Source organism: Taudactylus pleione, unplaced genomic scaffold, assembly GCF_031769625.1.
Source record: "Taudactylus pleione unplaced genomic scaffold, aTauple2 ptg000044l, whole genome shotgun sequence".
Lineage (NCBI taxonomy): Eukaryota > Metazoa > Chordata > Amphibia > Anura > Myobatrachidae > Taudactylus > Taudactylus pleione.
In genome coordinates this window covers 8,679,952-8,696,009 of record NW_028284446.1, presented here as the reverse complement: position 1 = coordinate 8,696,009, position 16,058 = coordinate 8,679,952, and the positions used below count along the sequence as shown (strand labels likewise).

Sequence of the window (16,058 nt, the reverse complement as noted above, 5' to 3'; positions counted from 1 at the left end):
CACGACTTGTCTCCCTCTAGCAGTTTACCTTCTCCTAACGCTGTTGTTCCTGTTCCGTCAGTTGCTAGGCGATCTGCAAGTCACAGGAGGTGTTTTCCACAGCATGGCGTGATTGGTTCCTTCTCCTATTTGTGCACACTGGACTTTTGCCGACTATAGCGTTTCTTTTGGTCCTCTCTGCTCTACTGCATGGTCAGCATTCTATGCTTTCTTACTACATTGTATCCTGGTTCTTCAGCGGTATTGCCTAGCCACCGGTTATCGGCTTCCCAGCCATACCATCAGCTTCTATGCTGCCACCGGCTCACCAGCCACTGCATCGGTTTCCCAGCCATACCAGCAGCTTCCGTGCTGCCACCGGCACACCAACCACCGCATCTCAAGTACACCAACTTGTGTACCGGCTCCCAAACCGCACCATCGGCTCCCAAAGCCACAACATCTAATCCTTTACTCCTACTCAAAGCCGCACCATCGGCGCCTTAGCCACACTATCGGCTCTCAAAGCCACACCATCAATTCATTAATTTCTGCTACCGGCTCAAAGCCGTACCACTGGCTCCTAAGCCGCTTCGTAGGCTCTCATAGCCAAACCTTTGTGCACATTGGCACTCAAGCCGCATCACTGGCTCTCCAGTCACACCATCGGGTCTCTAGTTGCCTCATTGACACTTCCTGTTCCAAGCTCCTCACCTCACCACTGGATCCCATCAGACACCTGCGTAAGCCGCTACTACCCCGAGTACCGGTGAACATCGATAGTTCTAAGGGAACAACTGGTGGCTGTTAGTGGCGGAAGAACTCGCTAGGCCAGGTTCTAGGGGGCTTACTCTGAGAAGTCTTTGGGATTCGTAACGGGTCGGTACACACTAGACATCGTCTAGTGTGTACCGGCCTTTAGGCTTATTTTACCACTTTATATATATTCTTCTGCTAAAAAAATACTAATGCTAAATACATAGGGTCTCATTCAGACCCGCTCGCAAACGCCTATGCACTCGCAAGCAGATCGATGTCGAGGCCCTGCACACGCGCCGCACTGTGCGTGCGCAAGCCCTGGAGCGAGAGAGAAATTCTCTCGCTCAGGGGCTCACTACAAAAGGAGCGGCTGTCGATGGTGATCGCTAGCTCGCACTGTTTTGTAGGCAGGATGGGGTGTGGCTGGCCAAATGGAGGCGTTCCCGACGGAACGCCTGCCGTTGGTGGACGGCCCCACTGACATCACTCGTGATGTCAATGGTGAGCTTCCGGCTCTAATGGAGCCGAAAGCTCACTGGGGCTTGCGGTAGACGAGACCCTACCACAAGGGTCTCGTCGCAAGCCCCGATGGTCGCGATGGTCTTGATCATCGCGACCATCAACCTGGCCGCTCGCTAAAGCTGTGGGTGGTCACCCACAGCCTGGCAAGCGACCAGGAGGCCGGCTCTGAACATAGAAGCGGCTGGCCTCATTCAGAGCGAGCGCTCGCATTTTAAGAGCGGCTCTGACTGAGGTCCATAGTACACTAAGCAAAGTAAGACGAAAAATTTAGGAAAACGTATGCAGTCTGTGTGAGTGTCTTGTTCATATTTTGTACTTTGCAACTCCCCAAAATTCAATCATATAACCGCTTATTTCACCCTTTGTCACCTCTGTAACCCAGGGTGGCTGTCTCGTCTGGTACTTTCGTGGGTAGAATGAGCACTCCGTGGAATTGATGATTCTGTGGATTATCTTGTTTCTCTTACTTTGCATTTCATATTTTGTATTAAGCCAGTGTAACTATTGTACTGCACCAAAATGGCTGCCTTCTATGTAATATTTTTAGTTCTTTTGGAGAAGAGCAATATATAAACAATATATGTACAATATATAAACATTTACTACTATTATTATCATCATAATTTTTTTTATGTTTAATTACATTTTTATTCTTCCCCAGCACACATGGGCCCTCATTCAGACCCGCTCGCAAGCAGGTCGATGGTGGGGCACTGCACACACAAGCCCCGTAGCGAGTGAGAAATTTACTCGCTCCGGGGCTCGCTACAAATGCCGCGGATGTTGATCGACAGCTCGCCCCATTTTGTAGGCGGAGAGGGGGGGGCTGGACAAACGGAGGCGTTCCTGAAGGAACGCCTGCCGTTTGTGGGCGGCCCTACTGACATCACTCGTGATGTCAGTAGTGAGCTTCCTGCTCTATTTGAGCAGGAAGCTCACTGGGGCCTGCGGAAGACGAGACCCTACCACAAGGGTCTCATCGCAAGCCCGATGGTCGCAATAATCGCGACCATCACCTGGCCGCTCGCAAACGCTGTGGGTGGTCACCCACAGGTTAGCGAGTGGCCTGGAGGCCGGTTAAAAAAAAAAAGCGGCCGCCCTCATTCAGAGCGAGCGCTCACTTTTTGCGAGCGCCTCTGAATGAGGTCCATGATTCTTAGAAAAAAAACAACAACAACAACTCCTGCTCTATACATAGCTGCCCTTAGTTTTGGTACATATAAAAGTTTACTATATCTCTCTTAGGTTGTGACAAAATCCTCCTTGCATCCTAAAATAAAAAAATAATACTATACAAATGTTGTGAGGTTGATTGTATTTGCCAGAAACGATGATCTTAGCTGCCCATTTCAATAAATGTCACTAGTGAGATCAGTGGATTCACCTGCTTCACAGGTTCACATGGGGGTCCACCAAGCTACTCTGACAGTCTTCATGTAAAGAGGAACCTCCAGACTCTGCATCTGAAATATCACATCTTTGGACATCATCTGAGTTTTCCATAGCTCTTGAGTTTTCAGAGTGATTGTGATTTCCTAAACGACTTGAAGCTACAACAGCTTTCATAGCAGCCTATGGAACATAACACACATATAAAATAATTTTGACAGTCTTTAGGATGTAAACCCCTCACATCAGGCAGTAGCAGATAATAACAAGGGTGATTGAGGCAATATTACTGGGTTACAAACCTTCCACATAACCCAGTGATACAAGTATGATCTTCACTGAAGGTTTAATCAGTTTGTAGTGTGGATCTGGCTATATAATCCAAATAACTTGAGAAGCTTATTGCACAATACTTCACAGTTATGATGTTTGCTATGTACATAATCTTAAAGTATATATTAATATGCTATAGATGAGGAGTGTGTTTGTATGTTCTATTGAAAATGTGAAACTAAAATTGTCTCACATTGGATATAATCATATGCATGTCATTGGGTGACCTACTAAGTTCTTCCCCTTGTAACAGCTTTACTGATTTACTGATATGTATAAATATTTGTAAGAAGAATAGGCTAAGAATGCACAACCTTACTCATGTTCTGAGAAAAGAATACATATTGTGATAGATTGCCTTCTCATTGGGACTGAAACAGTGATTCACATACATTACAAAACTGCTTTTTGCATGGTAGTAATGTCTCAGCCACTTAAGTCCTTCACCACTTTTTTCTCTCCCATTTATTGGAGCAATAGGATGAATACAATGCATCACTTCCTGGTAGATAAATAGCATAACAAAATTGGAACAAAGAAAAAACAGACATGAAGTGTTACCAAAACATTTATGTATTTGTCGCTTACATTGATTCCCTGCCTCTAGAATTTATCTAAAAAAGGATACCGTCCTAGACTCTATATGTAAAGTAGTCTCCAACCAGTTTATACTGAAAGCATTGAATAATTTGGCCTTAAAAAGATATATAAAGATTGATTATCCTTTTGGACTCACATGTGTAAAATGCATTTACGAGCCACTGTGGATACTATAAACAGCAACTTTTTTACTGTCTCCCAGAACCGAATGTTAGCCGGGGTGATCCTCCGTACAACCACTCTGCAGAGAGAGGAAGCTAACTCAATAAGCAAAATGACAAGAGTCAAAATGAGCAACCAACCCCCATAAATAATCAATAAGAGGATATTCCCACATACAGTGTAAAAACGTTGGGTTAAAGTCATGACATTTAGGGCAATCAGCAGAACTAGATAAGCCCATCAAAAATCTATGATGGGTAATAAGTAAATATTACAGAACAACCCTTGATACATACTAGATCAGACATGTCAAACATGCGGTCCAAATAAACATTTTATGCGGCCCGACAGTGTGGGCCCAAACATATATGATATGCGTCCCACCCCCCCTGCCAGCGGAGCTCCGATCGGGCAGTGTTTATTTAAAACTGGCAATGCTGGTCTCTGAAGCGATCAGACACTAAAGAAGCCGCTGATCGCTTCAGAGGCCAGCGTTCCCAGTGATGTAGCACGCAGATGACGTCACCCGCGTCTCCCGAGATGAGAGGAACCTGCGCCTGCCGCTCTGGATCTAATTAGATCCAGGCAGCGGCAGTGATGGCGTGGACTGGAGCGGTGCCCAGCAGCCACCGTAAAGAAAGATAAGTACTGCACAGGTAAGGGCCTGTTCTATACTGGGAGCGGGCACAACATAAGGTGCATTGCTAGGGGCACAGCATAAGGTGCACTACTAGGAGCGCTGCATTAGGGGCACTACTAGGGACATTGCTGGGGGCTCTGTATAAGGGGCATTATTGGGGGCACAGCATAAGGTGCACTGCATAATGGGCACAACTTCGGGGCATTGCAAAAGAGGCTCTAATACAGAGGGGGAATTGCATTGGTTTTTATTAATAATAAACCTTGAAAAATTGCATATGACTTTTTTTTTTTGTTGCGGCCCTCACACATAGCGATATTTTACCCGATCTGGACGATTCCGACACATTGGAATGACAGATCGTGTAAAATATGGCCAAATCCTGAGTAAATCATGAGTCCCCACTCACGATGCGATGCGCGTCCCCGCTGGTCGCACATCGCATCGTCAGATCTGCCGTGCAGTAGGGCAGATTTGACAATCTAGGAGGTGATGCACTGTGAAAGTCTGGATGCAGGAGAGAGCGTATGAAGATTGGACACCAAATCGTGTGCAGATCATGTGGAGATTGTGTGCAGAGCTGCCGGGGAGAGTTTCAAGGGAAATCGTACACATCGGCTGATCGTGTGCAGATCCCTATGTGTGTTGGCACCTTTAAGACCTTGAACATTCGGGCCGGTTGGTATTTTGAGTTTGACATGCTTGTACAAGATGATAGGGCGTGTTTACAATAAGAGATTTCTAGAGCTTATCTACAGTGAGTGTAGGAAATATTGTCAACCAAGAGGAAAGTCTAGTGCGTACATATTAGTGTAGTCAGTAGTAGTATGTAACAGTTTGTAATAAAGAGAAATAGCCTTTGCATCAGCTAAGGGGTGGGCCAGTAAAGATTCCAGCGGGTTAGACAAGTCATCGGGAAAAAGCACGAAACACTGAGCTCATGTTGTTATGTTCTGGGTTGTTTGTGGACCCGGGGTGGTAGCAGGAGCCATCACAGAAGCGGGTTTGAATATAAAACTAGGTTTGTTAATAGGTGCTTGAGTAGACATAAAATATGGCAGTAAATAAAAGTCCAGGTATATATAAACGTGGACTAGAGTTCTGTGGTGGGAGTAGTGGGTTAATGTCCAAGTAGAAACAATTAGAACTGTCCAGGTGTGCAGGTAGTGAGACTGGAATAATCAACCAGGTATGCAGGTAGTGATGCAGGAAAATAATAAGCCAGGTATGCAGGTAGTGAACTAAGGCAATGAGCAGGATGTCAGCAGGCACTCAGGTATGGGCAAGGGTGGTGGAGGAAGCGGGGCAGTCCAGCGGAAGCTAGGAGCTGACAGGCAGACTGGCAGACAGCGAATTAAACAGGAACAGGATAAGCACAGAGAACTCCCTCAGCTAGGCTGAGATACACGTTGCACTGGCAAAGAAGGAAGGCACTGACCCTTCCTAAATACCCCATGCCCTGCTGTTACTGGCCGGAGGGAACATGTGACTCACCAGGATTGGCCAGCCGCATCACATGGCCAGAAGGCAAAATGGCGGCGCCCATGCCAAACGGAATGGAGACGCCGCCAGGCCTTACCAGCGCAGAGTGACAACAGGCCCGCACAACAACGCGCGCAGCCAATGCCCCCCGCCAGACACCAGCTCTGCCACCAGACAGCCCGTGCCACAACGACCTCACAGGTAACACCCGCCTAGCGCCATGCTGAAATACCCTGGCCGTGACAGTACCCCCCCCTTTTGGGGTGGCCTCAGGACAGTCACCAGGCTTCTCCGGATGGGCAGAATGAAATCTGATGAGCGTGGGACCGTGGAAAACTCGAGCATCGGTCCAGCAACATTCCACTGGACCGTAACCTTTCCAGTCAAGCAAATACTGTAGATGACCTCTGCGTAGACGAGAGTCCAAGACCTGGGCGACCTCAAACTCAACTCCTCTCTCCGTCTGGACTCGAAGAGAAGCAGGTAGAGCACTGTGGAACCTATTCAGAACTAGGGGCTTTAATAAGGAAACATGGAAGGAATTAGGGATTTTTAGGTATGGGGGTAACTGTAGACGATAGGCCACTGGATTAATGACTTCTGTTATGGTGAAGGGACCAATGAAGCGTGGTGCAAATTTCATTGAAGGAACTCTCAGACGAAGATTCCGGGTAGACAACCAGACCTGGCTTCCAACTTGCATGCGTGGAACTATTCTACGCTTCCTATCGGCCTGGGTCTTATAGCGAGAGGATGCCTTCAGCAAATCAGACCGTACTTGAGTCCAGATGGCAGCAAAATTCTGCACTGTGTCCTCCACGGCCGGAACATCATAAATAGGCAGGCTTCGGAATTTGGGAACACGAGGATGAAGGCCATAAACAACCTGAAATGGCGTTTGGTTAGTTGACGAGTGGTAGGAAGCATTATGTGCAAACTCAGCCCAATTGTCCTGGGAAGATGTCATAAAAATTCTTAAAGTCTCTAGATCTTGATTAACTCTCTAGGTGGAGCCGTTACTTTGCGGATGGTAGGCCGTGGAAAGTTTAACTTCACTTGAAGAGCAGAACACAAAGCCCTCCAGAATTTTGCAGTAAACTGCACACCACGGTCAGAGACAATTTCAGCAGGAAGGCCATGAAGACGAAATATATTTTGGACGAACAACTGTGCCAGGTCAGGAGCAGAAGGTAACTTCTTCAAAGGTATATAGTGGACCATCTTATAGAATCGGTCTATTACAACCCAGATAGTATTGAAGCCTTGAGAGACTGGCAGGTCTGTGACGAAATCCATGGAGAGATGCGTCCATGGACGTGATGGAGTGGGTAGTGGAAGCAATTCCCCAGCTGGAGCTTGTCGTGATGATTTATGCTGGGCACAGGAGGAGGAGGAAGAGATAAAATCCATTATATCTACCTTCATAGAAGGCCACCAATAGTGTCTTTTCAGGAACTCCAAAGTCTTCCGAGTGCCTGAGTGCCCTGCGAAGCGAGAGGAATGTGCCCAAGTGAGAAGCCGCTTCCTTAATTCCAGGGCCACAAATGATTTTCCTGTAGGAGGCTGAACCTGTAATGTGGCGAAAACTCTTGATTCCAAGACAGTGGTATTGTTTTGATTTTAAGATTGATCATCACAGAGGAGAGATCTCAATAGGGCATCAGCCTTCTGATTAAGTGCTCCAGACCGGAAGGTCAGGGTGAACTGAAACCTGGCAAAGAATATTGCCCAGCGGGCCAAACGAGGACTCACACATTGAAGGTTTTTGAGAAATAGGAGATTTCTATGGTCCGTAAATACAGTAAATGGAAACTTAGCACCTTCTAGTAAATATCTCCATTCCTTCAACGCCAACTTTACAGCTAGTAGTTCTTGCTCACCTATTTTTAGAAAATTTAGAGAATTTTTTAGAAAAGAACCCACAAGGATGGACTCGATTGTCCTCATAACGTTGAGACAGGACTGCTCCCACAGCTTCAGATGATGCGTCTACTTCCAACAAAAAAGGCCTGTCCAGATCTGGTTGTCGAAGAACTGGTGCTGAGATAAAGGTCTGTTTTAGAAGATGAAACGCAGACTCTGCCTCAGGTGACCATTGGGCAGGATTAGCACCTTTGCGGGTCAAGGCTGTAATGGGAGCCAGCAATGTAGAAAATCCCTTAATGAAGCGTCTATAATAAATGGCGAAGCCCAACAATCTCTGGATGGCTTTCAGTGCCCAATCCAGAATTGCTTGTACCTTCTTGGGGTCCATTTCCAAACTGGAGCCAGAAATAACGTACTGTAGCCGAGAAAAAGTACACTGGGCACTCCAAAGACACACTTCTCCAGTTTGCAGTAAAGGTGGTTTTCTCTCAAACGGGTCAAAACTTCTTTAACATGTTCTTGATGTTTAGCCACAGAGGGTGAAAAAATCAGTATGTCATCCAGATAGACAACAACCGAAACATATAACAGATCCCGGAAAATCTCATTAACGAAACTCTGAAAGACAGCAGGGGCGTTGCACAATCCAAAAGGCATTACTAAATATTCAAAATGTCCATCTCTGGTATTAAAAGCGGTCTTCCATTCATCGCCAGCTCAAATACGAATGAGATTGTAAGCCCCTTTCAGATCTAATTTAGAAAAAATGACAGAGCCCTTGACCCTATCAAGCAACACAGTAATCAGGGGAACAGGGTATCGATTCTTTACAGAAATGTCATTAAGGCCTCGATAATCGATACATGGTCTTAAACCCCCGTCCTTCTTGCCAACGAAGAAAAATCCAGCTCCGGCAGGTGAAGTAGAGGGGCGAATGAACCCCTTTGCCAGGTTGTCCCGGATGTACTCGGTCATGGCTTGAGTCTCAGGCAAGGGCAGCGGATAGGTACGACCACGAGGTGGTATCTTATCAGGTATCAAATCAATTGGACAGTCCCATTCCCTATGAGGAGGTAAGATATTTGCTTGCTGCTCAGAGAACACGTAGGCGAACATCTGATATTCTTTGGGAATGGCAGAAGAAACTAATGGAACTGTCTTTCTTACAGGTCGAATTTTAGGAAGACAGGATTTCTGATAGTCCATACCCCATGACAGAATCTGCATAGAACTCCAATCTATCCTGGGATTATGTTGATGCAACCAGGGTAGACCAAGAACAATTTCATTAGAGGCCTCTGATATCACCAGGAATTTTAAGGACTCAGAATGAAGTGCGCCAATTCGGACCAATACTGGTTGAGTCTCCTTGGTGACTATCCCGTTAGTTAGAGGGCGTCAGTCTATAGAGGTCAGAGAGATGGCATGGTTGAGAGACAAACAAGGAATCTGAAATTTATCTATGAAACTAGACGTTATAAAATCTCCGGCTGCTCCCGAGTCAAGTAGAGCAGTAGCAAAGACAGGTTTGGGTTTAAGATCCAAAGCTAGAGTAATCGTGAAACCTTTAATTTTTGGAGACGGGCTCATAACTCCTAACTTGATGTCTCCAGGGTCAGTTAGGATTTGGCATTTCCCGGTTTATGGGGGCATGAGATCAGCAGGTGACCGGACTCTCCGCAGTACAGACAGAGGTTCTTTTGCATTCTTCTCTGACGTTCTTCTTTGGAGAGGTGTGTATGATTCACCTGCATAGGCTTCTCTTCAGTAGGAGAGGGAATGGGACGGGTAGAAATGGGGGCAATTGACCTTTGCCGGTCAGTTCTGTGTTTTTCAGCCTGACGTTCCCTGAAGCGTAGGTCAACTTTGATACACAACGAAATCATGTCGTTCAGATTAGTAGGAAGCTCTCAAGTGACTAGATCATCCTTTAGTCGGTCTGACAACCCATGCCAGAAGGCCGAGGTGAGGGCTTCCTCATTCCATTTGAGCTCTGATGCTAAAATTTTCATTTGCACGGCATATTGACTGACAGGATGGACCCCTTGTCTCAGTCTCATGATGTTTGATGATGCAGTACGCCCAGGTTCATCGAAAATCCTCCTGAAGGATGACACAAAGCCTGCGTAATTATCCAGCAGCGGATCTGAGCGCTCCCAGAGTGGGGAAGCCCATTCCAAGGCCTGGCCGGATAACAGAGAGACTATATAAGCCACTTTTGTTCTTGCAGTTAGAAAGTTGTCAGGCTGCAGGGTAAAATGTATGTCACACTGATTTAGGAATCCTCGGCAGAGTTTAGGGTTGCCGTCAAATTTACTTGGTAAAGGAAGACGTAAGCGGGGAGATGATCTGCCTCCTGTATTCCCAGACGCTGATGCGGATGTAGTTGCTGGTACTCCAGGGGTAGAAAAGGAAGTTTGCAAACTATCCTGTCGCTTAGACATCTCTTGCAAAAATTGTGCCATCTGATGCTGCATGTTTTCCAGATTTTCTAAACGACCAGAAATGCACCTGAACAAATCCACTCCTGATCCGTGGCCGGCTACATGGGGCCAGTGCAAACTGTTATGTTCTGGGTTGTTTGTGGACCCGGGGTGGTAGCAGGAGCGATCACAGAAGTGGGTTTGAATATAAAACAAGGTTTTTTAATAGGTGCTTGAGTAGACATAAAATATGGCAGTAAATAAAAGTCCAGGTATATAAAAACGTGCACTAGAGTTCTGTAGTGGGAGTAATGGGTTAATGTCCAAGTAGAAACAATTAGAACTGTCCAGGTGTGCAGGTAGTGAGACTGGAATAATCAACCAGGTATGCAGGTAGTGATGCAGGAAAATAATAAGCCAGGTATGCAGGTAGTGAACTAAGGCAAATGAGCAGGATGTCAGCAGGCTCAGGTATGGGCAAGGGTGGTGGAGGAAGCGGGGTAGTCCAGTTGAAGCTAGGAGCTGACAGGCAGACAGTGAATTACACAGGAACAGGATAAGCACAGAGAACTCCCTCTCAGCTAGGCTGAGATACACGTTGCACTGGCAAAGAAGGAAGGCACTGACCCTTTCTAAATACCCCATGCCGTGCTGTTACTGGCCGGAGGGAACATGTGACTCACCAGGATTGGCCAGCCGCATCACATGGCCAGAAGGCAAAATGGCGGCGCCCATGCCAAACGGAACGGAGACGCCGCCAGGCCTTACCAGCGCAGAGTGACAACGGGCCCGCACAACAACGCGCGCAGCCAAAGCCCCCCGCCAGACACCAGCTCTGCCACCAGACAGCCCGCACCACGACGACCTCACAGGTAACACCCGCCTAGCGCCATGCTGAAATACCCTGGCCGTGACACATGTAATGTCCTGAAATAGTGCTGAAGTTTGAGTCTTAGGAATAGACTATTTTTCTCTAATATTGTATATTCTAAGAGGCCTACAGGTTTTAATGTCAACCAAGGCATAGAGATTACAGATTCCTGTAAGAGTCCACAAAGAAAAAGGTAGAGAAGCTCCTCCTTTCTGAAACTCCAGTTCAGGACTAGTGATGACTATTAAAATTCAGGTAAAATGACAGACCTGTCAGATCCATTAGATTATGGATCACCTCATCTGCAAACTTCTGCCTATGAGAGTGGAGTACCAAAATTAGGTGTTTGGATAGTAGGAAAATGTAAAATGTGAGAGTCCATATAAAGATCTATGTAATGCAGCTAGTTCCTGACATATCACAAAATATAAGGATGGCTATATAATTTCAAATTAGGGAGAATAACACCACCATTACAGTATTTGTGGTCTGCTAAAACTTCAGCAAACCAATCCGCGGGCATTTATGATGCCATATAAAATTTTGAAAATCTCAATATAATAGCTTCTCATCACCTGTGGTTAAAAGAATGGGCAACATCTGTAAAGGGTAAAGAAGCTTGGGGTAGGAAATCATTTTAAGTAAATATATGTAATCCAAAGAAGACAGCATCAAGTGCTTACATCAAGATAATTCACCTAGCATGTCACAAATCACAGTCCTCATATTAAGGTCACACAAATCATGGATTTTCTGTGGTAAAGCAACCCCTAGGTAAGTCAAAGATTTAGCATTCTATTTAATCAGGATAATATGGCTCGAAGGAGGTCTAACTGCAGGACCTAAATACAGAGCATCTGGTTTTTCAGGATTAATTTTAAACCTGAACACCATTTGTAATGCAGATTGTAGTGTGATATTACTGACTGAAGTTGCATTGGGAATTCAGGCAATATCACAGGGATTTTATACAAATCCCTTGCAGGGACAGAGCTTGCGATAAAGCTCTGTCCCTGCGAATCCCTTCCGCACACTTATCACAGTATTTTTTGCAAAAAATACTGTGATAAGTGCCGACGTATGCACCGACCATCGCGGACCCCTCCTCCACCCCCCATCCCTTAATTACACTTACCTGTAGTCATCGATGCTCCGTTGATGTCCTCCGTGGCTCCGGTCAGTGCACTGGGACTCAGTCAGGTGATGACCGGGCACCAGTGCAGGCTGGGAGACCAGCTGAACAGAGGGAGGACATCACGGGAGCCCCGGTCCCTGGACTTTTTTTTTTCTTTTTTAAGCAGTGATCAGCATGTGGTCTGTTTAGACCACACAGTTGATCACTGGGGCCAGCTCCGGGCTCTGCTCTGCCCATTAGCAGAGCAGGAGTCCGGTAACCGGGAGAGACCCTGGATAACGCCACCTCCAGGTGGCGTTATTATCAGAGGGCTTTCTCCGGTATTTTTTCACAATTTATTTTTAGTAACTTTGGCCAGATCACATAAAAATAAGTGATAATTAGGGCTTGGAGTAGAATTTTACGAATTCTGCTGCAATTGCCCTGTAGTAACTTTAGGTGATACTAAAATAATGTGAAAAGGGTGTAAAAACACCCTTTTTCACTTTATTTTAGTAAAAATAATGTTAATACATAGAGCCCCAAGTCTGTTAATTGTTCCATGATGTTAGATATTGTGGTTTCAGAGTCAGCTATGTACAAAAGTAGATTGTCTGCAAACACCTGAATTTTAACCTCTCTGGAACCTAGTACTGCCTACAAAGCCATCCCAAGACTGTAACATACAAAGCAAAGGATCCAAGGCTATGTTAAATAATAAAAGAGAGGGATGTGCTATGATTTGTCTACTAAAATCATGTCGACAATCATCTGGTTTACATGAGAATTTCGACATGGATGATATGTAGACACAACGAATTTTAAAACAAACCATCCACAGTGGTCACTTACCTTCTCCCAATGGCAGCTTAAGCATCTTCTTTTGGGTCCCAGTAGCCATGTGACAGTAACCTCCAGTGGGGATCTCTGATGCTGGAGCATTCCGGTAAGTATTTCTCCCCGCATCCCTAATCCTCCTATTAGTCTCTACCGTAACATCCCTCCTCAGCCTAACCTTCCCGGCGGCACCTAACCATCGGCATCCTCAGCATGCTGACATTTTACATGGCGACAGTTCCTCTGTCCACATTATGAACATGGGGAATGGGGTATGTAGACCTAGCACTGGTATGAATTAATTTGTCATCTACCTTATATAGGTACTTAAAGTACATAAGGAAGCAGGTTACTCCCAGGAGTAAAACAATGGTGGAGAGAGGAACACATATGAGTGTGCAGAGTACTTCTAAAGTGGAGCACACTTGACATCAAACATTTAAGAGGTCTATTACATTAAATTTTATTAGTTTATTTACAAACATTTAGACCTACATCACACTTTTGACATATAAACAGAGTAACAAAAAGGACAAAATGTTATGGTGGGTTTTCACCCTGAGATAATTCAATAATGTAAATATTAACATGGATCTCAGTATAGCCCTGGGCGGATTGCCCTCAAACAGATAAATCTATAAGATTCTCAAAATGTAAAGGTGGGCACACACCTAGCAGATATATCTGCAGATCGAGTGATCTGCAGATATATCTGTAGATGATGGTCGCTGAACGACCATCATCTTCCAGGCAGTCTCGAGTTCTGCTGGCCGGGGGGTGGGTCCGCCCCACTCCCTGCAGCTGCTGCTGCATGTGTACGGGCGGTCCTTTTCAGGACACGTCAGGTCCCTAAAAATATCCACGATAAGTACCGGCGTTGGGCGTCACTTCGGGGCTAATAGGATAGCCCCGCTGCGATCAATTACAAGCGATACTTTAGCGCTGCTAATTAGATACCGCCCTTTCTTCTTCATCCACTAGGGGACACTGGAGGCTTAAAGACAGTGGGGTATAGACGTGTGCTGTGGGAGCTGGCACTTTAAAATTTAGAAGTGTGACTAGCTCCTCCCCCTCTATACCCCCCCACAAGCCCAGTCTTAGTTTGTGCCCGAGGCGAACTGGTAGTGTTTTTAACACTTCTCCTCAGAGTCTTTGATTTAGTTTTAGTAAGAGAGCTGCTGCGCTGAAATAAAGAAGAATACATATGAGGAACAGACAGGCAGTAGCTGCACTGCCTGCATCATTGGAGCTACTGGGGGGACCTGCTCGCAGTTCGCCTGTGGTCCCCGACTACAGAGACCACTGTCTCTTAAAGGGGGTTCCACATGCCGCTGCTTGTAGCACGCATAGAGGTCCCCCATTAGTCACACAGGTGAGGTGTGAGTATTCCCTGGCTCCCCGACTAGTGGGGTCGCCACGCTAACATAAAAGGCAGTATTTTCAGCAGCAGGCTGCTCCGAGTAGCGGGGCAGCCAAGCGGCATATACTCTGTGTGAGGTCTCCCTCTCCCTCACACAGCACGCTTATAGATTCAAGTTAAGTGCCATAGCGGGGGTGGTGGATCCTAGCTCCGGAGTCCTGCTCCTTCCTCCCAGCGGTAACAGTGCTTTTCTTGAAGGCGGCCATTACAGGGAGGGACACTGACTGCTGTAAGTAAACAGTGGGGTTTAGACTGGTCAGGAGAGCATTTAAGGCAGATAGTAACTACTTTTACTTATCAGTGGTTACTTCCTTCTATGCCTAGCATTTTTTAGCACTGCTAGGAGCGCTATTAGGGCAAGTGTGGCTCTCTCCTGCCTCTCTGTATCTTAGTTTCTACCTTTCAACCTTTTTCACTACACTTTACTGTTGTTTGTTTGGAGTCTGTATGTATCATGACTGGGAGGGGCTCTAAGGCATCTCAAAAGTCATTTACCTGCACAAAGTGTGCTGAAAAGTTTACACTGGGGCAGTCATCTAACTCCCTATTGTGTGACAATTGTGATCTTGAACAATAATCTTCAGGAATGTCAGATCCGCCATCTTGGATGGCGCAGGTTGCATCTCTCTCTGCTGAGCTGGAGGCTTCTTGGAAAGAGAGAGAGGCTTCCAGGTCAGCTGCTCTAGAGGACCCAGCATGTGCGCGATCCTTAGATAAATCTATGGATGGGATCACAAAAGCCATGGCTCTTTCCCGTACCACAACGGGATCCTCTCCACAGGTCTCAAACAAGAGACTGTTGCTCTCAGTCCTCCAATCGGAGGAGGATATGCCAGTTTTAGAGGAGGGCGAATATGCTCCATATTCGCATGAAGAGCTCCAGGAGGAGCCTGAGCCGGTGTCTGATGGGATAGATGCTTTAATTTCTGCAATCCACCAGGTATTGCAGATAAAGGAAGAGGAGACAAGCTACTGCATTTCCAATTTCATAAGAGCAGGATTCTCTTCTGATTTGAACATCCGGAAAAAAACATTTCAGATGTCTCGGCGGTTATTATCATTTTCCTGCAGCTAGCAGAAAATCTTGTGAGACTCCTCCTACAGTAGATCCGTCGGTGTTGCATCTGTCCTTGAAGACTATGCTACCGGTTCCTGGGGCCACATCTTTGAAGGAGACATCAGGCAGGAGATTTGAGAAAGGAGCTTATTCCGTTAGCAGAGCAGATAGGTGAAGCTGCGGCTTACCTTGGAGAGGCGTCCAAAGACGTTTGCAATATCGTCTCCAGGTCTTCAGCTCTGGCGATTTCTGTGCGCAGGGCGCTGTGGCTTAAACAATGGCAGGCGGATGCAGAATCAAAGAAAGCTGTGGAAGCACTTCCATTCACGGGAAGTGTATTATTTGGAGCGGAACTAGATAAATGGATTTCTCAGGCTACTGGGGGTAAATCCACTTATCTTCCATCTGCGGCTCCAACCCCTAGAAGATCTTACTCAGGACCCTCATTTTGGTCCTTTCGTGCTTCGGGGATGTTCCCATGCTCACTTCAGAGGAGGACCATCAACTTCCTGTGGTTCTAGAGGACGTGGCAGAGCTGCAACAACATCTACTCAACAGGAGTCCACTACCAAACTTAGTGCATGACGGGCTTCCCTCTCACCTG

General features: G+C 46.3%; 1 protein-coding gene across 1 annotated transcript in view; it reads right to left on the bottom strand.

Moving 5' to 3' along the window:
• Positions 1-2,452: 2,452 nt before the first annotated feature.
• LOC148537788 (calcium/calmodulin-dependent protein kinase type IV-like) overlaps positions 2,453-16,058 on the bottom strand; it is a 113,016-nt gene continuing 99,410 nt past the window's right edge. Inside the window, exon 11 of the mRNA XM_088460376.1 lies at positions 2,453-2,832. Coding sequence (XP_088316502.1) covers positions 2,650-2,832 — 183 coding nt within the window. The 3' untranslated portion in view covers positions 2,453-2,649. The remainder of the gene's footprint in view (positions 2,833-16,058) is intronic.